We start from the raw sequence: 23,533 nt of genomic DNA, 5'->3' as shown, positions 1-23,533 counted from the left end.
TGGAGTCCTGGAGGTAGCTTTGCTGATGCACACAGTCTGGGGTAGATACCCCTTCAGCAGGGTGGGCTATAAATGGCAGAAGCTGATAAGAGGCCTGAAAGAATCCATAATGGGAAAGATGAAAAAGAGTTATCCCTGCTTTTCACTGGTTTTCAGCTGCTGAATCTTTCTGTGGCTGTTCTAAGGCTGGAAATCCCAAGTACAGTGCAGAATTCACAGAAAACAAAGGAAGTCACATGCCTGCTCTGTTGTGGATTTTTTTGTTTTATTTATAAAAGCGACCATTGCCTCACTACATAATCACACCAGGACGTGCCAGGAAATGTCACTGAATTTTTGCATTGGTCTGGTGAGGTGGGACTTCAGGTTTGGCCTTGAATCTTCTTAGTGAAGAACAACACACATCTGGTAAAACCCATTAGCTCTGGTCTTTATTTTTAGACAGCATCTTAAACATACACAGCACTTCAGAGGAAGTGGCTTGCCTAGCCCCTAAAAAGCACACACTATGTATAGACAAAATAATAAGGGGGATAAGTAAATTTAATTTGAAGCAATAGACAAGTTTTTCTTGAAGTCTCTGATGATGTGTAGTTTTTGGTGTTCCTTTGGAAAGAGCCTGCTCCTTTTATTATCTGTATTTTAATCTGTCTTATCTGTGTTTATTTTAGAACTTCAGTTTTCCCTGCCTCTGCATGGGCAGATTAATAATTTCATCTGTTTAGCTTTTGCAAAATTCTGTTATATTTTCTCATCACTGCATAGGTCTTCCTTATTTCTGTGCATGTCCTTTTTTCTAGCATAGAGATGATTAATAACTTTTGCAGTAACTATGCAAAAAGTATCTTATACCATGATAGGAGCCTTCACTGCCTTAAGTGGCATGCTAGTAATCAGGATTCCTGAAATGGCCTTTTCTGGCAACATGCATGTTTTTTCCACTCTTGATAATAGTTTATCAGTGTAGCCTGGGGACACAAGTCTTCAGAAGTTGCAGCAACTTTCTCCACCTCACTCTAAGACCAAAACATGATCAGGTTTGAGCTCAAAATAACAGACTGCTGTTTGATGATGTGTTGGTAAAGATAAGGCAATGTGCATCACCCTGGGTTTGCTGAATTATGTGAAATGATGGAAAAGACCTTTGAGCAGTTATCCTACTTACTCCCAGTCTTGGTTTCTACCTGGTCTAAAAATATCTGCACTAGCACTTGCATTAATTACAGGCTCCAAAATGGGAAAAAAATAAAAACCAAAACCAAAAAAAAAACCCCCACAAAATGACTTAAAGCATGGGCAAATACACCTGTGCAGTTGCATTTACATTATTTGAAGCAAAAGTTGAGTATTAATGGCTCTCTTTACCCCAAAAACACAGCTTTTTCCATAGCATCTGCCACTTTCATATATTCCAGATGAGATGGGTAATTAGTGCACTGGAAACGAGGGTTGTTGCGGACATAGTCAATGAATTCTGGAGCTCCTGGGAAGATGATATTGTCAGCCAGAAGAACTGAGCCCTTCCTCAGCAAGTTACATTCCTAGAAAGAAGAGAAATTGCTTCATGGTGACTATTAAGCAGACAGGCTTGAATGTAATGCACTTCCAGGTTAACCATGTTATACTCAAGTGCCTGCATCCAAAAACTCATTCTACTACAGCTATTAATGGAGGAAAAGATGGAGCATGAGCTGAGTAACTCTCCAATCCTTCCTGGTCATATTTTTTGTGCTTTTTCTGTTGACATGATCAGTAGAACACTAGAGATGCTGATAACATGTTGGGTCATTCAGGTTCTGCACTGGAAGCATGCAGTTTGATGCTGAGATTGTTTCCAATTTCATCTACATGATCAGTAAGACAGTTTTGTTTAGGTTCTCATGTCTGATGTTTGAAAACTTCTTATATGGCATTAAGATGATGTAGTAGCTCTTAAGGTCACCTGTGAGACTGGCAGTACCACTCTCAGTTAAACTCCATAACTGCTAAAGAATAAAAAATACTTTCTGCACTTGTTTTCCTTTCATCTTGTACAACTTTCTGCCACTTTGTTCATGAGCTGGGCATGAAACAGGGTTTGTGCACAATGAAGATCACTGTGAAATACTTCCACAAGGGATAATTAATTTGCAATATTCAAGAAGTGCAATGTTTATCCTCAGTATAACTACAAACCTAATTTTTACTGGTATTTTTGTCTTGTAGAAGTTGCTTATCTGAGCTTGCCAGCTGGTTTCAAACAGTCTATGGTTAATCATCCTGGTTGTTATCCTGTGGTTACAGGCTTGAGTTTGTAGCTAAAACATGGGTGGTTTTTTTGTTGCTCCCAGTATATTAGAGCAGTCTTGTTGCTGAGTGTGATGTGAAGGCTGTTTAGGTTACTGCTTTTGCTTCCTGTGACTGATCCCCAGTCAGCACAGTAAAAGCAATTTTTTTAGAGTCATGGCAAATATCCTCTGGTCTGTTGCACAGTTTATAGAAGCCTGCAAGTGACATTGTGCTGTGTTTTCCACTGGTCATCAGGATTTTGGATGCTCTTTGTGTCAGGCTTTTCTAGAAGTGCAAGAGAAGGAATGCTGTCTGAGCCACTTTCAGTATATATTTTATCTGAATGTTTTATATCCATATTTAATATTCACTATTAATATTGCAACATGTTGCAAAATTGCACGTTAGAATGTTTGTAAAATCTGAGAAAATGTAGGGATTGTTTCTTCATCTTTCCCCTCCTCATTTCATAAGGTGTTCTTTTTTTAATGCAAAGCAATTTCGTGTCATAGTTGCATCAGACTGACCACTGTGGTGGAACTAAACTCCCTGTTTGTTTTGGCTGTGTTGTGAAGGTTAAGCTCAGATAAGGATGTGCAAGCTCTCAGTGGGAAGAGCTCAGTCATTCTTACACCGGCAGTTTAGAAGAAGTTTCTGTGGGTACAAAGTAACTGTAGGCAGGGAACATTTTCTTAGCTACTGTTGTGTAAATTCAGTACTGGCTGTTCATAACCCCAAATAAATTTCCTTTTCAAACAGCTATGAGGAGGACAGGACTGAAATTAAAAAAAAACCAACAAAACAGAAGGGTCTGGATGAGAAAATAATGTTGCAGTCCTCAGGCAGGAGTCAGGAAGTAGTTGGCAGTTTCTCAATGTAAGAGGCAGCCTCAAAAAAGTGGATTTACTTGTGAAGAAAATAATAGAAAAATGACATTCCCATATGAAGAGTATACTTACCTGAAGCAGGATGGTGTCTGATCTGTATTTCTCTTTCCAGTGGTCCAGGAATACAAAATCCAGAGTATCCACTTCATATTTTTTCTTCAGCTGGGGAATAATTTCACCTGAAGGGCCTTCTAGGACTTTTACCTGAAATGCAAATCCAGCTGATGAATTGTGAACCATACAGAAAAAGCATGTGTCTCTAGCTCATTTAGATACATATATATTGTGATCAACTAGATATGGACAAGTTCATATCATCTGAAGTCTATTGCACATAATGAGCTGCTTCCTGTGAACTTATGTAACAAATTACCTATGAAATTAGACTATGGTTCAATTTTCTGTTGTACTCAGTCTTCACACTGATTTGAACTTTTTAGTTTATATAGAGAAAACCAATATTTTCATCTATCTGTTGGGAGGCATCAGAGTGAAATGTGAGTGTTCAGGGACTGTAACTATGCACAGAGCCAGTTAATAAGGATTAACTGTGGGTGCAAGGAAAAAAAGGATGACAAGATATTAATAAATATTGGATGGAAATCATAGAAAGGCTTCTGATTATCAAGAAGAATACATGCTTTGCAGTTCAATAATGACAGTAAATTAACCAGTTTTTGCATTAGTGGGTATCAATTTTATAAAAAGGACTGTGCATGCTGATGTCCTGTGACTATAATAAGTGACATAAGTCTGGAGCCTCCCTCCAGGCCTGTATTACTCTTACAGTCTCTATGAGTTTTGAAAACAGCTCTCAGCAAATGGCCAATCCATTGTATTAACCAGAGAATAGTGAAAAGGCCTAACTGGAAGATGAAATCTAAATGCTTTCAAAATGTTAAGGAGATATGAATGAATATGATTGGTTTTGGTCTTGCCCCTACAAATCTTCATTCTGACTTGCATAGTAAAGAACTTTGGAGAACAGCCCTGATTGTTTTGGTCAGACACATCTTGACAAGCCTGTCTCTCAGCTCAGTCTGCAGTGTACTTGGACCCCTGGCTGATGCTAACAAAATCAGCTCATTTGCACTGTATGGACAGAAAAGCAGATGTCCTTGCATGAACTTTGACAGCTTTTCCCTGCTATCAAGCATGATGATTAAATTCTTCATGTTCCCAAACATTTAAGGTCTCCTACTTGCTTGACAAGTAGGAGATTTAAAACTATTACTGATTTTTATATGGATAAAGTCCCACTGCCCATGTATTGCTTCTTCATACCAACCATAGCCAAATGCTGTTTACCTTATCTTGTACTCCAGCAAACTCAATCATCTGTTTGGCTATGGCAGCAAATTCTGGGTTGAACTCCACAGTGAGGAGACGAGCTCCTGGCTTCAGCAGCCGAGCAATTCTGACTGCTGAGTAGCCACAGTATGTTCCCAGCTCCAGTGCCACTGATGGCTGGACCTCTTCCACTGTCTTGTCTAGAATTAAACCTGGATGAAGTGAAAACAGGTTAACTTCTAGGCAAAACCAAACTGGTTCACATAAGGAAAAGCAGGTTAGTGACAGGAAAATTACAAAATCCATGTACTCAGTTGCTCAGGACCTTCAAAAATTAAGGGTTGGTGTCAAATTATATGCTGTTTCCTTTGCTAACTTGCTTATCTGTGATCAAGTTGTTCATGGACAGTCTTAAGTTTGAAAATGCAAACTTTCAACTGAGGAAATCTTAGTTTCACAATATAAACATTTTTGAGTAAGGAAGTGCTTGAATTAACTAAAATATTTATAATCTTACAAGAGAAAAATGCAGTGTCTTTTTCCGAGAACTTACTGCAGAAACCAGCCAAATTTGTGAAATATGTAACTCCTGAATTTTGAGTGCTCATATTTGTAGCAAATGACAAGTGCAGGAGTCTGATGCAAAACTTCTCACCCTAGATACTTGTTTTTAAATGGAAAAAGAAAAGTAGTCATAAAGTTGCAAAATATTCAGATTCCCTAAATGAATTTATGGGATGCAAATTATTAGGTAATTGTTAACAACAGAAAAAGAAATGACAGCCATATATTCAGTCCTGCAGAAAAGGATTTATTTGTGAGAAAAAGATCTCCTCTGACCTGTACAGTTAAGAACTAGATAACTGATCTGTAAATATATTTGAAGGGATTTTACTGTGAGCTATGGAATTTTCTGTGTACATTTACATTTCACTATGTTTTCTTGTCTGTTATTTGTGTAGGAATACTGTGATGATGATGCTTGCATCTTCAGATCATGTGGTCACTCTTGAAATCTTAAGAACTAAAGATGCATTAAATTTGACAATTCTTCATTGAGAAAAGGTCATCTAGTCAGAGCAAAACTAGAGTGGAATTTTTAAGAATATAATCCCAAATGATCAAAATCTAGAGCTTTCAGACTCCTATTCACCCACCACATACCACCCTGTTGCCCTAAGCACCCCAGCCTAGCATGCAGAGGAGTGAGTTTCACAAAATGTACCCATGACAGAGAAGCATTTTTATAGCAGTGCTTCCAGTTGTATTTCATTAGCTATGTTAATCCCAGACTAAGCAAATTTCTTCAGTATTTTCCCAGCATGAAATACTTTTGTCTATTTGCAAGTGAACTTGTTAACATTTTGCCATTTCAGTTTTTTGAAAACGTTGTCACTTTCCTGCAGCTATGGAAAAAAATGTTTTGCCCATGTGTTTTTCTTTAGGAGGCAAGAACAAGTTGATTTACTTGCTAAGTAGCAACGTTAAAAATCTTGATAGTACTCTAATGTAATTAATCATACCTTAAGGCCACCCTGTATAGGAATTGAGGCTTAACACAAGCCTACATTTTTCTCATAAACTGTCACCCTCTGCTTACTCACTTGCAATGTACACAAGGAACAAACCCTGATTTGGTCCTGTGACTTCCTGGATTACTCACTGGATACCTCTCCTCACAGACATCTGCACAAGCATGCGTTACTGTTTACAGAACTACTCTGCTGACCAGGAGGCTGTTGTGGGTTGTTTTTGGCAGCAGATGCAAGTTACTATGTGAATACCTGAAGATGTCCTGTATTGTGCTAGTGTTGAGGGATCTGGAGTGCTGATCCCTGCTGCAATTACCTTTCTCATCACCCACGTTCATGGCCCATTCTTTCTGGGAGCAGTATTTATCTATAGTGTTCAGCACACTACAGGGGTCTCCTCGGACTGCGTTCTGCAGAACAAAATTTAAAATCCTCTGTTCTTTGCTCTGATTCATGATGAAATTGGTTATTTTCTCCCGGATTACTTCATTCCAGATAAGGGCAGCAGTGCTATTTTTCCTGATGAGCACCACCAAGAGCAAGAAAACAAAAAGCAGGGCGAGGACAATGAACAAAAGGCCTGAGGAGATCTCCAGCATCTGGAAGAGAAAAACAGTCCAGGGTTAAGGTGGAACAGGAGAGCACTATCTTTCTTGTAAATATTAAGCTGCATAAGCAGTAACCAGCCATACTGAACAGGAGCACACAGAGTTTAATTATTGTATTGTCCAGAGTAGCTGAAAATTATTCTCTGTCACTTGATAATGGATGGTGCTCTGTGGCACTCCCTTTAGAAGCCAATTTTCCTGGCAGTCAACAAGTAGCTTTATTTAACCGTCTGGTCCCTTCCCCCGCACAGCTGCTCAGTCCTGGCTCCGAGCATGCACAAGGAGCCTCTCAGCATCAAATCTGTTCTAACCATTTTTCAAAGGATTTAAAAACTGAAATTAGAGCCTGCATGTGAGCTCACTCTTCCAACTTTTGAGCACTGGGAAACTTCTAAACTGACTTTAGTAAGGAAATATGGAATATCACGCCCCTTACTTTTACCCACACTAAATAGCTGATAAAGGGTTCTTAAAATTAAGGAATTGATTTAGCCTTTGAGATGGTGCCAAACTACGAGTTGTGATTTGTGTGATGATTCTCCGCATGTCAAGCTCCTCTTGTACAAACCCAAACACACCTCATTTCTGGTAACGCTGCTTGTAACATCTCTGCCTTTCCACCTCTGCTTTGCCCAAGCAGGGGCTGACAGCTGCACACTGAGAGCAGCACCGATTGGAATGTGCTGCAGTTACTGTTGGGAGGAATGAACGCCAACTTCATTTGTTCTTTTAAGTCTAATTAGGCACTTGAATACAGGTCTAGGGGAGTCAGAACCAATTTGTTAACCACAGCAGGCTGGCTTGAGTTGCACTGTTTTTTTAAACTGTTATTTTTTAAGAACACAGCACTCAACCCTTTATAGTCTGATAAGTCTTTCTTCCAGCTTCCTAAAAATGGTGAGTATCTTCCTTGTAAACTTGTATTAATGTTCCACCTGCCTGGAGTTCAGCTAAACCACTGCTACAACATTGTCAGGCTGCCCAAAACTAGAGGGAATGGAGCCATATGATTAGCCAAATCCAGATCTCTCCTTAACTGTTCTTCCTTCCCTTTTATTTTGTTTCCCTGAAATTGTCCCAGGAAAATCGTAAATGTTAAGGGTGGTCAGACCTCCATTCAGTTGTGGAACTTGGCACATGCACATCACACATGGAACAAAATCTACTCCACTGCTTTAAATTCTGTATCATCATGCAGAACACATTTTGAGTTCAGAAGATGACATAGTTTCCATGGAGATATGCTCAACCCACAGCACAGCCAATGTTTGTTCACCCATCCACTTATCTTAGTTGCACAAGTATGATTTGTTTGGAGCAGTTAAAATGTTACTATTTTAGCTTTTCAGCAGTCACCAATGTTAATGCTTATCTTCAATGCTTTCTTTGCAAAGCCTGACCTGAGACATGTCTTTTCAGGGCTTGGCAGCATCATTAACACATTAAAATCTTGCTTCTTAGACTTGCAGAATTCTGTTTCCTAGCTATTAAGAACCTGCTTCTTCACCTCAACACAATCACAAAGGCCTGGACGTATTTTGTTTCCTCCTTTCTATGTGCCAGTAGTTCTGCTGATCAGGCACAACTGCACCTTCCAGTTGAGACTTCTGCTATTCCTAAGTCTTCTGTGTGAAAACGTTCCATGTTATCTGTTCAATGAGAACTTGGATTGGGATAAGAAAATGTCATTGTTTTAACAGAAAAATATTTCTCTAGCTTCACTTGGCTTTCATGGCTTAGTTGATTGTATGGTCATTGTAGATGGATTTGTATTACTGACACAGCTGAGAAATAATTATTCTGAACTGCAATGAACGGATGTTGCCCAGAAACTATTTACTGATGCCAGCAGGTACCTAACCTTCCTGTCTCTGGAAAAGGGAAACCACATGAGCCCTACATACCAGTCACTCACTTTGTGTCAGTCCAACTGTATTCAGGTCCTGCTAGAAATGAAGACTGTTGGCATTCAGAATTATTTCAGACTACTGCCAGACATAATTCTCAGGTTACAGTGGATACTTCGGCACCCTCTGAGTACAACTTGCCACAGGCTGTTTGCTTTAGCACTGCAAGATTCTGCCAGTGAGTTTGGGGCTGCCCTTCAAAGATCTTTCAGGCAGCAAGAATGGATGATAGCTGCAGGATGAACTAGCTGGAACATTTTTTGAGGAACAGCTTTTCTCCTTTGTTGCTTAGTATAGATAGAAGGCCATTGGTCAAATTTCCCAAAACAGGAAGAGTCAGCACCTGCAGCTTACCTCATCCCCATGCCCTGCCCAGCAGGTGCTAAAACTTCCTTTTTGAACAAGGAACAGACTATGAGGACTTCCTTTCATAACTTAACAAAAATTACCTGCCCCTCCATTTTCACTTTGCCTCCACAGATCCTTAGAGGCTGCTCACAGATTCCAACAACCCGTATAATACACGCTGCTCTTTTCCATTCCTAGACAAGTTCACTTGTTTTTGTTGTACCAAAGAATGTTTTTCAATTATTAGGATGATGATGATGATGATGGTTGTTGTTGTTGTTACTACTGTATAACACCCCAGTGCTTCCCTAACCTGTCAGAATGGGTTGTTCTTAGCAGAACTCCTTTAGGAGGCAATTATCCTGAAAAACACTTTCCAGAGAAGGTAATGTTTAAAAGGAGCAACCCAGACATATTTTGGGGTTTTTCTTTTTTTCTTTTTTTTTTTTTTTTAATAGTTTCCTTTTCAAAGACTCTCTCTCTCTTAATTTCTGTCTTCTTAGATATGAAAAAAAATTAAGGATATCAGCAGACTGTAAAAGCAGTCTACCAAGTGCAAGATGCATTGGTGATGGACACGCACCTAGAGGGGGAAAAATATCTGTACCAAAATAGGTAATTGCTTTCATATTCTTAGCTGGAAAATATTTGATATGAAAATTAAGTGTGTAACTCAACCAATTTAAAACTGTCACTACCTAAGAGACAGCCATGTTATGACAGCTCTAGAAAATGCAACAGTAATTTTAGCTTTAATGTGGATTCATGAGATCCATTAAATATGCAATAAAACTGAACTTGCACATAGTCAAATTTCCCATAACCACTTATTACAAGGCAGTCAGTCTTATTATTTAATGCTTGTACTGAGGTTCCAAATACACAAGTTAGTACTGCAACCTCTTATGTGCATTAGAAATGCTTGATAAATTGAGCCTTCTCTTTGAAAGCTCCAATTTGAAGTGGAAAACAGTAGACAAGATGGAAAATTGAGCAAGGGGATAAACAGAGAACTGGAGGGAAAACATTACGGAAGGGAATAAGTAACATGTATCACTAAATCTGTTTTTGAGAAGACAGAGTTCAAAAGAAAACTTATTAAAATTTCATGTCTCAACCCGTCAAACTACTGACAAATCTTTCTAAAGTACTGGGTTGTTTTCTTATGCATCTGGTCTTACTCATTTGGGCAGGTTTCATAAGACCAAATCATAATTTCATAATGCAGTTCAGCAGTTTTCCCCTGCTGAAATGTGTAATCAAATGATCAGCATTTAAATGGGAGTACCTCTGCTTCAGCTTACAGAGTTTTTAAAGAGACAGTTTCAAAGAAAGAAAACACAAACTGTAAGAATCTGCTTCCTCAGCTTACCTTCCCTTGAAGACAAAGTGTCTAAGTCATTCCAATGGCTATAAAAGAAGACTCAAGAGGATGGCTGAGACTTCAGGATCTAATGGCAGTAATAGTTAAGGTAGGGGATTCAGTACCCCTTTACTATTACAGGTTCTCCAGTTTTTCTAAAGCTATAAAAATTCCCATGCGATAGAGGACAAAAAAATATAATCTTGTTTTTTATTCTGGTACAGGTAACTCCAGCCACTTCACCAAAGGTCAGCATTCAGTAATGCTATTTACCAGTCCTCCTGGTAAATGTTTCCATTTACTACTAAAAATAATTGGTCTTAAAATTCCTTGAAGTGCAAAAATATGGATTAGAACAACTGGTAACATCAGTTTTTAAGGTAACTCCAAGTAATCAAGTGATTTCAAATTGATACTTTTCTTGGTGTTTCATAAAAAATGAAGCTCTCATAACACTATTAGATGAAGATATATGGAGATTTGATCTAATCCTCTGATTTCTACTCTTTGTCTCTCAGATTCCAAAGCAATCTCCCTTTGCTAAAAACTGGTATTTACTGAGAAGAATAAACATGTTGAAAGTAAGCATGTTTAAATGCATTGAGTTTTAATAAGGACATATGCCTTATTGAGTTTCACATATATCAAATCTAATGCTTTTCAAAAGCTGCTTATTTAACTATTCTTATCCTTAGTTTATTATATTACGAGTAATTAATAAGACTATTTCCTACAGATGCAAAAATAAGCTGACAGTTCTTATAATAAATGGGAGGTTGAAAACTGTTAGGTAGAACATTTTTCTAATCAAGGTGAATTCTTATAATCCTAATTACAGAACCTCACTTTATAAATTTAACTTGGATAAATTGATATTGCTTTACTTTGTACTGAAAATTAAGTCCTAAACATAATTTTAAAAGCCTCTTCTGCAAAAAGAGCATGTGCATTAGACTGTTATTCCCTAGGACTGAAATGAGAATAAACTTCATGATCCTTAATTGGGGAACTTAGATTTAAGTCTCATCTTAGCAACATTTTTCTTATCTGATCTTGGGTGAGCTATCTTGTTGCCACAAGAGTAAGTTAAAGTTACTGCTACTTCTGTAATTTTGAAGGTGGTGTAAATCTGGATCAATCTTTATCACAAAAGTCCCTGATAGGGATATATGGATAACACCTTAGGAAAGCCAAAGTGATTTGCTCTGCATTAATTAAAGAGATTTGTTTTGAGAGACCAAGACAGCAAACACCTATGTAACATAATTATTCTTGAGCTTAGGAACAAAAGGGAAAATGTGGAGATAGTGTTTCACTTTCCTCAAGTGATTTCAGCCTGCTGACAAATCAGACCTTTGAGAAATGATGTTAACACCCAATCTTGCTGTATTTTTTCATGCATTTAATCTAACTGCCAAGTACTGATTGGTTGTTTAAGAGTTTATTACAAGTCTCCAAGCATCCAGACAGTACTTTAGCATTCTGCTGCTAAAGGGTTTAGAATCTAATTTAAAGTTTATTAGATGACATAACCTAGTGAATGGGAAATGCTTGATAAATTTGTATCATTCAGTGTTTTTTTCACAACAGAATCTCTCCAGTGGTGTGATGGTTTTGAGGGTAATATAAATGGTCTATAGTAGTAGAGTACTTGAGGACAATGGGATCTAACTCATTGCTGAGGCACTGCTGCTAAATCTGCAGAGAGAAGAATGTTAGAACATGAATAACTTTCTGCACCCCTTATTTTTAGAAAAGGGTTAAAAAGCTATAAGTTCAGATTCTTTAGAAGTTTCAGCTGCCATTATGCCTTTAAGTATCTCATGCACTAAAAGTATGCAGGGGATTTGCATATTAGTAAGGATTTATTAGCTGTTTAAAACAATGCAGAAGAGTCAGCACATTTCTACATGTATGTAACAACGTCTGGTGCTCTGCACTAGGCCAGAGGAGATCTGTGCTGTGCCATGACTGGAACTGGAGTTCCTGACTCTTAGTTCTATGTTGCCTTGAAAGAGGCAATCTCTGTGAATGAGGCATTTTGTCTTTCCCCATCTTTTCCCAGAGCAAGAAAGGCACAGTATTTTGGTCAGAAAGTCCAAACTAACTTTTGCCAGACATATTTTACTCTGTTGCTATAGGCAACACAATTCAACAGCTTCATATTTTAATACTTTTAAAGGTCAAAACTCCCCCTTTTTACGTCCTGTTGTCATTAGTGTTTCTGTATTTTCAAATGAGTGCAACACTGTGCAGAATAACCAGCATATTGCCAAACGTGAATAGCTCATATTTCAGTGGCAACTTTCAGTCTGAGAATTTGACATTTAGATTTTCCACTGACATCATGAAAATAAGCTGAACTGACTTTATGTAATTTTTCACTAAGCATTCTTTCATGAAATCTGCATTTACCTCTTGCTAAGTTTTTTTCAGATTACTACAACTTTGCATTTATAGAAGTCTGAATTTGTGTTGTCATGGTAGTGAAGCTAAGTCCTGACCATTTTTTTTTCCCTTAGGCCTTTTATCTTTTCTACTCTACTCAGGTTGAAAGGAGAAAAAAAAACCTCCAAGTGAAAGGAAAGGAAAAGAAATTAAAAGTGCCTGTTCCCTACTAGGAAGCCCCATCAGCTAATCTTCAAAAGGTGTTTCAATCCATTCTACCCAGATGGATTTTAATTAGGGTAACTGCTACCCACTTAAAACTCCCTTTTCTAAATGGTATTCTGTGGTACCACCCAAAGAAAAGTGTATATATAATGGTAATGTGCTCCACAAAGAGGAGCAGGGCTCAGAATAAACTGGCCACAGAGAGAGGCCTCATCTTCATCCAACAAGGAGGTTTGTGTGGATCTGCAGAGTTCTTACCTAGACTGACCTAGTGAATACACAATGTGATTAAAGCTGGAGTTTGGAGTGAGAATTCTTGAAGGATAAAAAATGCACTTTACCAGGCCTTGAGCAAAGACTGTTTTTCAGGAATAAGATCCTTAAAGGTACCTCTAGGAATCATTTGCTTCTGATAGTCCTCATATATACCCCAGAACCATAGGGGCATTTTTATTATTTGTACCAGTGTTTGAGGCCAGTGGTTGGTTTAGCTCATCTGAGTTGTACAAGTCCCACCTGGTAGGCAATGCACTGCTAAAAGTACCAAGTGCTCTGCCCTGTCAGCACACTAAGAGCTGGTCTGTAAATCTCAGCTGAGATTTTCATGTTCCCCAGGTGGTAAAGCAAGTCCCTATTAAATTATTTACCCCAAATGGAGGTAGGGAGAAAGGGCTGGAATAGGAAAGACCAAAATGGCTATAGTTGTCCTCAGCATAATCACCTGTGACAGATTTCACATTTTCTCTTTGTATCATGGGCTGAATCCTCAGTGTCCCAAATCCCCACTGCATGCTCCTGCCCTGCTTCCAAGGCTGCCAGCTAATCCAGTGTAAATCTGTCTCTCTCCCAGCACAGCTCAGCTGTCCACAAGCTGCTTTTCAGGCCAGAGGGAGCGTACTAATGAAACTTGGTACTGAGGACACCCACTGAGGGATCTGAAAGAGCAGGAAGGAAACCGTTGCTGAAATGATGGATTATTTCTACAGAAATTAACAGCTTTAGAGGGGCCAGGCAAGGTAGGATCCACCACAGCACAGCAGATAACTAAAGCACTGCATGGGAAGAGGCAGTCTCAGAGAGCAGGGCATGAAAACTTGCTCAAATCCTGAGTGAATGCCCTCCTCAGAAAAGTAGCTGGATTGTGCACAGTGTCTCTTACTTCAGCTAGAAATTGCTTTCTGAGAAATCTCTCTTGAGAGACTTTTAGCAAAACTGGTATGGATGGCCTCACACATTAAGATCTGGTTTCAATGACTGCTGCCAAAATTATGTTTTTTCAGAAAATTCCCTGTCAGTTCTAATTCCAGTGATCCTGAAGGAATGCTGAAAGACAACAGTGTGGGACTGGCAGAGATAAACATGATACCAGCTGCAGGCTGCTAAGAAATACTGCTAAAATTGAATGACAAGTACATTGTTTACAGTGTTAATGCGGTTAAACTCTTTTTCCACTGATGCAAACTAAAGCTGTAAATCAGGAAATCTTTTTCTTTTGCATTTTAAGACTTCAGTGCTGTGCAAATGGATGAGATTCTGAACCCGAGGGCTTTGTTAGAGGAGTCTACGGCTGAGTAAGCAGAAAAAGTAAGCTTAAGTGCAGAGATGAGGTAAAGGTTGTTTATGGAGATGTTTGGTATGACATGTGGCTGACAGTATTGGTAAATCTGAGTTTGTTTTTAAAAGGACAGAAAGTAAAGAATGTCCATAATGGGTGAAAGATACTCTCTAAGCAGCAACGGGGCTAGCACACAAATGTACTCGCTTTTTGTCTGTTCTTCAATGCTTTTTGCTGTAGCAGAACTCCCTCTTGAGAATGAAAACCCCGATAAACTACAGCTGCAGCAACACATTTATAAAAGCAGCTATTCAGTCAAGTGACTAAAGCTTGAGTTGCGTTGTTTTTTTTTCTTGAATACAAATGAGTACCAAATTCCAGCAGACTTATAGTCACAAATTACATTTGCAATTTAGCTGAGGTTATCTCATCTCACTTCTTTCAACTCTCAAGGTTTACAATACAGTACCAGTGCATTATACACAAATCTGTCCTGCTTTTTCTCTAAGAAAGCTGTTGCTGCCCACAGACTGGCTTCCTGACAATGAGTACCAGAGTCAGAACGTGGAAAACACCACTTCTTTCTTATTCACCACGGTTTAAAATAATGATATTCTCTGAGATAACAAATCATGTCAAGTCTGAGAAATATAAAAATTTTAAATTTGTACCTTTCTCAGTGGAAACAGACGCTCTTCTCTTCGATCTTTTCCTGTCCTGCTCTGATGTGGATTTTATAGAATAAGAGTCCACGAGCCTGCAGTATTCAGTCACATTCGATCACACCATAGGAACAGCTTATCAGTTCTGCTACACAGACTCTAAAAGGAGTGGTGTCCTTTCTGCGAACTCCTTTCACAGATTTCTGTGCTCCTTAAAGGTGCTCGGTGCTCTAATAACCCCAGAGAAAGCTATTCGCCTGTCCCCTAATGACAGTGTTCTTGTTACTTAGTTACAGCACAGTGAATGCTGACAAAGTCAGGTATGAGCCAAATCTGTACTCCGTGTAAATGCACTGTGTTCAATCAAGCAACTCCAGAAATGAATTTGGCCCAAGGGATTTAGTTATTTTTTCAGCTCAGGCGTGGCACGCTACAGCCAGTGCAGAAGTTGTAGAAACAAGACCTAGGCATGTGAGTTAAATATAGAGTACTGCTGGAGGAAGGAGAGGTATGTATAGCAAATTGCTTAGCAGCAACTATAGAAGGAGGTGCAATCAATACATTACAAAGAGTACATTTGAATTTCTATAGCTTCCAGTTGGAAAAATATTCTGCTACAAACAGCTCTAAGATAAAAGAGGCTTGTTCCAATAAACCTTGTTCTTGGCTTGATAGTCTATATTGTTTCCTCTGAGGTGGAAACAATATAATCAAACTGCAATTAAGTTGCACAACAAAAAAAACCCAAAACAACAAAAAACCCAAACACAATCTACTAGTAGTTCTCTGCTGTTGTCTCACTACAAAACTCTGACCTAGTGAGTGAGTGTTTGAAGCTCTAGCCTAGAAACATTTTAAAGATTAAAAGAAAGGGTTTGTATCAAATGTGGCAGAAACATGAGCTGAAGAACTGAAAACAGGCTTTGTCACATAAGTGGGAAGGTCCTGAAAGAATTAGGGACTACCAGAGAGCATGACAAGAGAAGAATAAAAAAAAAATTAAGTGGATTAATTGAATAAAGAATAGTGAGGGAAAAAAGAGGTAGGTGAAGATCAAAGGGTTTTTAGTAACTCTAAACAAAATATAATCAAGACCCTGACAGTACCAATGTGGATACAGAATAACTTTGAAGTATCCCTTCTTTGTATTACAGAGTTTTAGCAATAAATATCTTCTTATAATCCAGACATCAAGCAGAACAAAGGCAACAAGCAATAAGCTTATTGCAAAAAGCAACAGTGCACTCCAGCTTCACTGACAGTAATTTCCTGTCTAGTCAAAAGCTGGTTGTGAAGCCATGACAGGTTGTGCTTGTCTGACCCCTGATGCCACTCAAAATTAAAATTAACTGAGAATTTTTTACAGTTGGGCTGTAGAGAAGAGAGCTTAAAACAGTAAAACTTTATGCACTGACCTCGTTCTGTAAGCTTAGAGCTATTCTTTGGAGACGTCCTTGCAGTTAACTATAGCTGGTGGGTGGTATCTGCTTAGCAGCACAAACTAGTGCCAAGATTTACCAGACTGAGCAGTGTCCCATGACAACACTTCTAAAGGACTTCTAATTTCGAGCTGAATCATATTCTTCAGGCTAGAAGTATGGGAGGAGCAAACTTGCTTCTGCCTGCCCACAAGTGTTTACTTGTATGATAAAGGCTATGCCTGCAAAGTAACCCTTTCTTTTTTTCTAGATATTTTGTTACATAAGTAAAAATGTTGAATGGCAATAACTGCAAACTAGATAAAGCCAGAGTTCAGTTAGTTAAACAACCCAAACTGTGTGATAATGTTGATAAGTTACTTCCAAGTTAATAGAAAGTTGAAATCCTATAATATACTATTATGGCATAATTTTTTTCTCCAAGTTTCTCTAGTAGGCTGCTAGACTTATGCCTTTAATTCACCTTTTTGTCCAAGGCAGGGCATGCAAAGGTATTGAAATTTTTGTAAATTTTTACTAACATAATTACAATGCTACAAACTCCAGAGTCCATACATTTATAGACTATTCACAGGACTTAGCCTTCTCTAGACAGTATAAACTTACCCTGATATTACCCACAGGTCAGACAACTGTGGAGAGATAAAAAAGTATTGGTGTAATACCATTTCTGTGTAGAGGCAAGATCTTAAAAGTCAGAGTCAGTATTGCAGAATGGCACATCTATGTGAAGATCTAGACCCAGGATGTCTTAGCTTGGGAGAAACATCACATGGAGGGTAAGAGGTCAGAACAACTGCCTGGTTCAGACTGGCTTGCTCTGACAGTTGACAGACTTAAGCTCAGATCTTTCTGCACAAACCTGAGTAGACTTTATCATGTACAGAGGTCCCAGCCTCCAATGAAGGCTACAGAGCTGCAATCACATGATAGGATGTGGCAGTGCTATCCCCACTTGCTGTGCACAGCACAGTGCTAAAGCTTTCCCAGTAAATCCATGCCTGTCATAACAACAAATGGCATTCCCTTCTTCTAATAATCCTGGCCAGAGACTGGTTTTTAAAAGCCTAATCAAAGGGAGACAGGAAAGCTAGCACATTATCATAAACCCCACAGATCATGTGAAACACTGCATGGAAGAAAATTCTTTTGAGCTTGCATTTTCTGAATAGTAGGAGGGATTTTCTTTTATGTGAATTTGCTGTTTTCAACAGTCAAATTAATTTATATTGCTGAGAAACATGCAAAAGAGGAATTTTGAGAAAGGAAACACCAGTCATGTATGAATCAAGAAATTGCCTGGAGCTATCTAAAATAGAAAATAGCTAAAAAAGATGAAGGATGGCCAGAAAAGTTGTACTATAAACTTTAACAGATTGGCAGTTAGACTATTTTGTATTTACTGTGCATCTTAAATGTAGTCTGGAAAAAACTTCCTGCTTTCGGAGACTATAACTCCTCATGAAAAACTAGAAGCTCAGTTAAGTCTAACATATTTCTGGGTTTTTTACTCTCACATTTTTGGTAATAAGCATTTGAATGGAGTCAAGACTTTGTGTTATTTGAAGCTTCACCTGTTTCTGCTGGTTTTTTTTCCTCAGTTGTTATCAATTAGTTGTTTAGGACAAACTATGAACAGAAGATTCTGTGTTAAGGAAAGAAGGAATAAAATGATATAGACTAAATTCTGAACAAGTCTTTCGGATAAATTTCTAAAAATAAAAAAGCAAACAAATGAAAAAATAACAGAGCTGAAATGCTAAATAATTTTTGTTAGTTTATGAACTTATGCATAAGTGTTTCCCATAGAGGAAACTGAAGGATAGCTTCAGATAGAGGATTAGCTGAAGGATATACTCTTTGTAACAAGACACCATTTTGTGGGGGCTTAGAAAAAAAATAGAATGGTGTGTTTATTTTAGAATAACATTTTAAAATGGAATTCAAAGTATGAACTGACTTAGAATAATTCTGTGATAGGTATGCTTTTCTTAGCTTTCTCAATATAGTTGGTTTAGATCCACATGCAGACCTTACATTAAAAAAAATGTTAGCTAATGGGATATATTTTTCCCATGTTAACAAAATGTTGCAAGTTTGTAAACTTCACATGGAAATGGAGACTGTGACACTGTTTCCATTTTTGTATTCACTATTTGACATGCCTTTCCTTCCACATGCTTTTTCTTTCCTTCCTCCTTCTTCCTTAATGCTAAGCACATCATGCTACACACTGGCAGAGGAACAACAATAAAGAGGGAAAAAAAGTGTACAATCACTCACCAGAGAGATGGTAAGAAACCCAACAGTCCTACCTCATGCAGACACCTCTTAGTTCAACCAGTAATCCAGTACAGTACTGGCACTCCTGTAAATTATTAATTCAGTCATGCCACAAAATACAACCTCTCATATAATCCCTTTCCCACCCCACCCACTAAAAAAGAAAAAGAAAAAAAAACCACACAAAAAACCTCCAAAATAAACAAAACATCAACACCAACAAAAAACCCAAAAAACCAGGAAAGACAAGAGAATGTGTTTGAAAAGTCAAAGTTTCTAAAGTGTTAGGTAGAAAAGGTATTTGGTCCTGGTTACCTTCATGAGAAAAAATTTAAGGAAGCCACTGATACATGTAACAGGTCTTTTGTAAGAAGAAATCAAAGCACAGAATTCCAAGCTATTCTTACAATAAATTCAAAAGCAGAAAGTTTTCATTAAAAGAATGAATTAATGCTTTCCAAACCCCCTATTTTTGTTGAATGGATTTATATATATTTCTAAAACATATTACAGTGGTGTTTCCTTTGCCCTTTTAATACTACACTGTTTGCAGCAGATTGAATAATCAGCCCTGGAAATGAACCAAACCACATCTAATGTATTAATTTAATTTATGGCTTTAAATATGACTAGATACAACTGAAAAAAATATGTGGAAATGTAATGTTAAGTCTGATAGCTATCTTGTAAGAAGATTTTTTTAACCCCAAGTTTTGAAGAAATATTATTTCACTGCAGAAACACAATGCTTCACGTAAATTATTCCCAATACTGGAATATATTTGCCACTAAAGGATTTAATGCTTGCTTTCTTAAAAGACATTAACATATATATATATTATATACACTTAAAAAAAAAAAAAAAAAAAAAAAGAAAAAAAAAAAAAGACAAATTATCCTGCTCAGCTTAACACTAGCCACAAAAGAATGATGAGAGTAGAAAGCTGTAGGTCATGAGCCAGACACAGCAGGAACCACCCTTGATAACCAGAATCTTTCTCTTTTCCCTGAGAAGGTTTTTTTCAAACACAGCACAGTCACATCTGCTCAGTGCTGACTGCTGCAAATATCAGTGGCTACTCCTCCAACTGATACTGTCACCACAGGCAAAACCCACTCCTCATTGCTGCTAACTGCCTCTACCCTTGCTTGAGAGAATGTGCAAGAAAAAGTGCAGTGGGATTACTCAGAGTTTGTACTTTCTTCTGAAGATGGCAGTCCTGATGGGAAAGCTTCAGCCTTGGGACTGAACAGTGCTACATCATTAGCTGGGAGATACAGATGGAAGGCTGTGACACCCCAGCTTCACACTGCCTGCTGGTGGCACAACAGAAGCTATGGGCAGTTCTGGTTCCCAGACTTAAGAAGGATGCCAACTGAAAGCAACTGACTCAGTTTCAAGCTAGACAAGAGCATGTGGTGATGTGTTTAAGAACAAAACCATCTAAAAGAATCTACACTCTCACTACTGCTGCATAGGCTCTGGTTATCTAGACTCTGAGGTCTAAAATAATTAAAGCAATCAGTAACACTATTGTATGATGTAGTCATTACCGTGGGCACTTGGCCAAGAAACTATCTTTAAAAGAGTTTAGAAGCATTACTCTAAATTTACCATCAATTATATCCTAAATTGCCATTGTAGGTGCTGGTTAAAGGTAATGTTTTCTATCAACAGCTTTGCTGTATTTAAGGCCCTTCTTTATCAGCAGAATATCATAATGCAGCAGGAACATTTCTTCACATAAAATTGTTTGGTGTTAGGGGAAATCTAATTCTACACAGCTGGATTAAATGTCATGTGAAGAGCATATGCTCAACATTGGTTGATTCAATTCAGGTTAGTGGCTAAAATGAACAGCCAGAACAACTTCAAATGCTTGTACCCAAAAAGCATAAAGTATTAGTATCTGAATATGTTTGAGGTTTATTTAATTCAAGGGCCCCTCAGGATACTCTAGGCATGACTTTCTACTGCTGCAGTGTTTCTTGTGATTTAATAATTAGTGCCGCAGGGGGCAACAGAGATGGGTTTTGCTATTTTTTTGTTTGTTTTTTATTTATTTTAATAGCAGTGATACTGAACAGGTAGTCAATACATTTACTAAAGTTATTGTAATACCTGCTTCAGGTATGTTCAAGTATTAATCGAGTGACAAAAAAACCCAAAACAGCCCCAAACAGACCTACACTAGGAGCTGATCTTAGTTCTACAAAACTTCAAGTAATCTATTTTCCTGCCATTTCTCTTCAACTGTGGACTAGATGATTGATGTTTCCTGAAACAAAATAGCTGGATGCTGCCCCCTCGTGAGCCAGGCCCTTGCTCTACAGGCAGCTGAACCATGAGTTCCTAAAACTGTTTTTTGTCACCAGCTTCTCCCCAAGAAAAAGCAGTTGATTCTTTCTCCCCGAGTGTTGGCTATAGTGGTTATTTATCATTTGCAACTTGCTAGATAAGCAGAAGGCAGGGTCATTACAGTGCTTCAGTAAGGGCAAGTACTTCTGAAAGACCTTTGTTCTCTGTGGTATGGATCAATGTCTACTTTGAGGCCTTTTATGTTAGGCTGACAGAATACATTCAGGGCACTGCTAACTCACAGCTTCCACCTGAAGTAGGTCAGCAACACTGTTCTTATTTCATCAACAGCTGCCAAAGGCTGACAGGTACTCCAGCAGGTTGTCTTGTGCAGGCATCTGCCCCACCAAAGATAAACAGCGTGCGAAATCTGTGCTGGTTTCAACCACTGACCTGTGGTATGGGCCTGCTCCGCCATTTTGTGTGAGGAAGCTGCCTCTCCCACACCTCAGTCCCTGCTCCCTGTCAGGGCTGAGTGGGTCTGAGCTACAGGAATCCATCAACTGTTGCCTCTGATTCTGGTGAAGAGGACAGGTTCTTCAAACCACCTCATGAGAGGTTTTTAGGTCTGGGCCTCCACCTCACGCAGCCCACTCCTCGGTGTGTGTTACAAAGGGGTGTGCGGGTTCAGAGGAGAAAAGGCAGGGCCCCGAGTATCCGTGAAGGCTCTGGGCAGTCGTCGCGTGCCTCGTTTCCCAAAACGCCTTCCCTGAGCACCTTTTGCACCATCATCTCGGGGAAAAACAGTCAGGTAAAGCGGAGGCTGTTTTCTCCCTCGCAACGCGTCCGATTTTAACGCAAACTGCGCTTCGCTACAGCCGGAGGCTGTGCCCGCCTTTTAAGAAGGCCTCTGGCAGCGTCGCAGAGGCTCCAGAAACCGGCGCAGGGCGAGCGCTCGCCCCAGCGGGGACCGGGAAGCGGCGGCTCCCTCAGACTGAGGCGGGAGGGCTCAACCCATCACGGCCCCTGCCCTCACCCCCCCTCCCCTCCCGTCAGGCGCTGCTTGGCCACCCCGCCGGGGTCCTGTCTGGGCGCGGAGGCCCCGGTGCCGTACAGCATGGCCGCGCTGTGGCGGAGGCGAGCGCGGCTCCTGGGAGTCTCGGGGCTGTGCCGTACGCTGCGAGCCCTCTCAGGTACGCGGTGTCCGCCTGGCAGGGGCCTCACCTCCGCCTCTCCTGGCGGGAAGCGGGCTGCCTTCACATCATGACGTCCCGAGTGTCTGGGGAGGGTCCCGCGAGCCCTTCCCGCCACCCGCACAGCGGGGAGAGTCCCCCCGGCGCCTTACCTGTGCGACTGCGGTGGGGACCGGAGACCGTCACCACCCCTCACCCCCGGAGGCGCCGCTCTCCTCCCTCAGCGGCCGAGGAGGGGAGAGCGGCGGTCTGCCTCCATCCGTACCGGCTTTCAGAGCCACCCCCGCCCCGGTGCCTCTCGGAGCCTGTCCCTCGGCCCCTGAGTTGCTGAGGGCCGTAGGTGGCTGTGAAGCGGGCAAGGCCCGCGGCCAGGCCTTACGGAGAGGTACCAGAGCCACGCTGGAGACAGCCAGACAGGTTCTCTAGGCTTCACTCCAACAACCGGAGACTATTAAGCTCTGACAGCTCGCTCTGAACTGACAAGAAAAGTCCCTCACCCGTGCGGCTGGTGTGGGGATGCTGCAGGCCTTGGCTGTCCTCTGAACCACTGGCAGCTCCCTGAAAGCAGGGGCTGCCCCGATGGCTTTGCTCAGAAACGAGTTACTGCTCACCTGCCTTCTGCCACTTCAGAACTTTTTTAGGAGACTGGGGAGTTAGGGTGAGGTGACAGAAGGGGCTGGCTTACCTACGGCTGCCCCCCCACACCCCATCAAGGTCTACATTGCAGCTGAAGCCAGCCTGGTAAGGTAGCCCGCTGAAATATCACCGTGTAGAATGTGCTGTTGTAGTGCAGAGACAGAAGACCTGTTTGCAGCTGTGTAATCATGCAGAAAGAGCTTCGTAGGACATTGTGTAAAAATGTAATTATTTCCTCACTTCTGGATTCCTTTATTTTCTGTCACTCGTTCACAGAGAACAGATTAGATACTTCAATGTTTTGGAGAATGATTTGGGACTCTGCACAAATACACTAAAGAAAATCTAAATCCGCAATAACACATTTTAGAGAAAAAAAGTGTATTCTTTTATAATTACCTTCTGGCGTAGCTCTCCTGTCTTCCTTGCCTGTTTGTTTCCCTTATTTTTTTTACATCCTCTTCACAGGAACGAATGAGTATGATCTTCTGGTAGTTGGTGGAGGGTCTGGAGGCCTTGCTTGTGCAAAAGAAGGTTTGTATGTATAAATAACTAACAAAGGTTTTGTTTTAACTTGAATGGTGTTTATGGAAACCAAGCTAAGTGTTTCTGATAAGAAAGCTTTTTAAGAAATATGGTATAGGTCAGTC

At 39.9% G+C, this 23,533-nt stretch overlaps 2 protein-coding genes across 13 annotated transcripts in view; one reads left to right on the top strand and one right to left on the bottom strand.

Moving 5' to 3' along the window:
* Positions 1-239: 239 nt before the first annotated feature.
* COMT (catechol-O-methyltransferase) lies at positions 240-23,494 on the bottom strand. Of its 7 annotated transcripts, none has more exons than XM_071763549.1 (6): positions 18,756-18,839; positions 15,043-15,128; positions 6,294-6,576; positions 4,464-4,657; positions 3,228-3,359; positions 240-1,541 (listed from the first exon to the last, which is right to left on the bottom strand). In XM_071763549.1, exons 3-6 carry the CDS (start codon positions 6,574-6,576, stop codon positions 1,362-1,364), a joined length of 789 nt encoding a protein of 262 aa, XP_071619650.1. In that variant the 5' UTR covers positions 15,043-15,128; positions 18,756-18,839; the 3' UTR covers positions 240-1,361. The 7 variants fall into 7 exon arrangements, with proteins under 7 accessions (XP_071619650.1, XP_071619655.1, XP_071619653.1 ...); XM_071763554.1 differs by lacking the exon at positions 15,043-15,128 and adding an exon at positions 13,538-13,751 and having other exon boundaries at positions 18,756-18,794; XM_071763552.1 differs by lacking the exons at positions 15,043-15,128; positions 18,756-18,839 and adding an exon at positions 23,283-23,494.
* Positions 22,115-23,533, top strand: part of TXNRD2 (thioredoxin reductase 2) — a 30,621-nt gene continuing 29,202 nt past the window's right edge. For 3 of the 6 annotated variants that reach the window (XR_011729760.1, XR_011729758.1, XM_071763540.1), the window contains exons 1-2: positions 22,115-22,247; positions 23,352-23,417. Coding sequence is in view for 1 of the 6 variants with exons in the window: in XM_071763540.1 (XP_071619641.1) it covers positions 22,172-22,247; positions 23,352-23,417 (142 nt within the window). In the remaining 5 variants the exon portion in view is untranslated. Of the gene's footprint in view, positions 22,248-23,041; positions 23,108-23,351; positions 23,418-23,533 lie in introns of those variants that run through there. The other 3 variants (XR_011729759.1, XM_071763542.1, XM_071763541.1) reach the window with 2 other exon arrangements.

The sequence above is a fragment of the Heliangelus exortis genome, chromosome 19, assembly GCF_036169615.1.
Source record: "Heliangelus exortis chromosome 19, bHelExo1.hap1, whole genome shotgun sequence".
NCBI lineage: Eukaryota > Metazoa > Chordata > Aves > Apodiformes > Trochilidae > Heliangelus > Heliangelus exortis.
Note: the sequence above shows the minus strand (reverse complement) of the source record. Positions and strands in the feature narration are given on the sequence as shown.

Bases quoted from the DNA above. Each gene is read 5' to 3' on its own strand.
- COMT (XM_071763552.1), bottom strand. From the start codon at position 6,576: ATGCTGGAGATCTCCTCAGGCCTTTTGTTCATTGTCCTCGCCCTGCTT. The intron at 3,360-4,463 runs GTAAACAGCATT...TTTGCATTTCAG, and splicing joins TTGCTGGAGTACAAGATAAG to GTAAAAGTCCTAGAAGGCCC. The intron at 1,542-3,227 runs GTAAGTATACTC...TCTTCTTTCTAG, and splicing joins CAGACACCATCCTGCTTCAG to GAATGTAACTTGCTGAGGAA.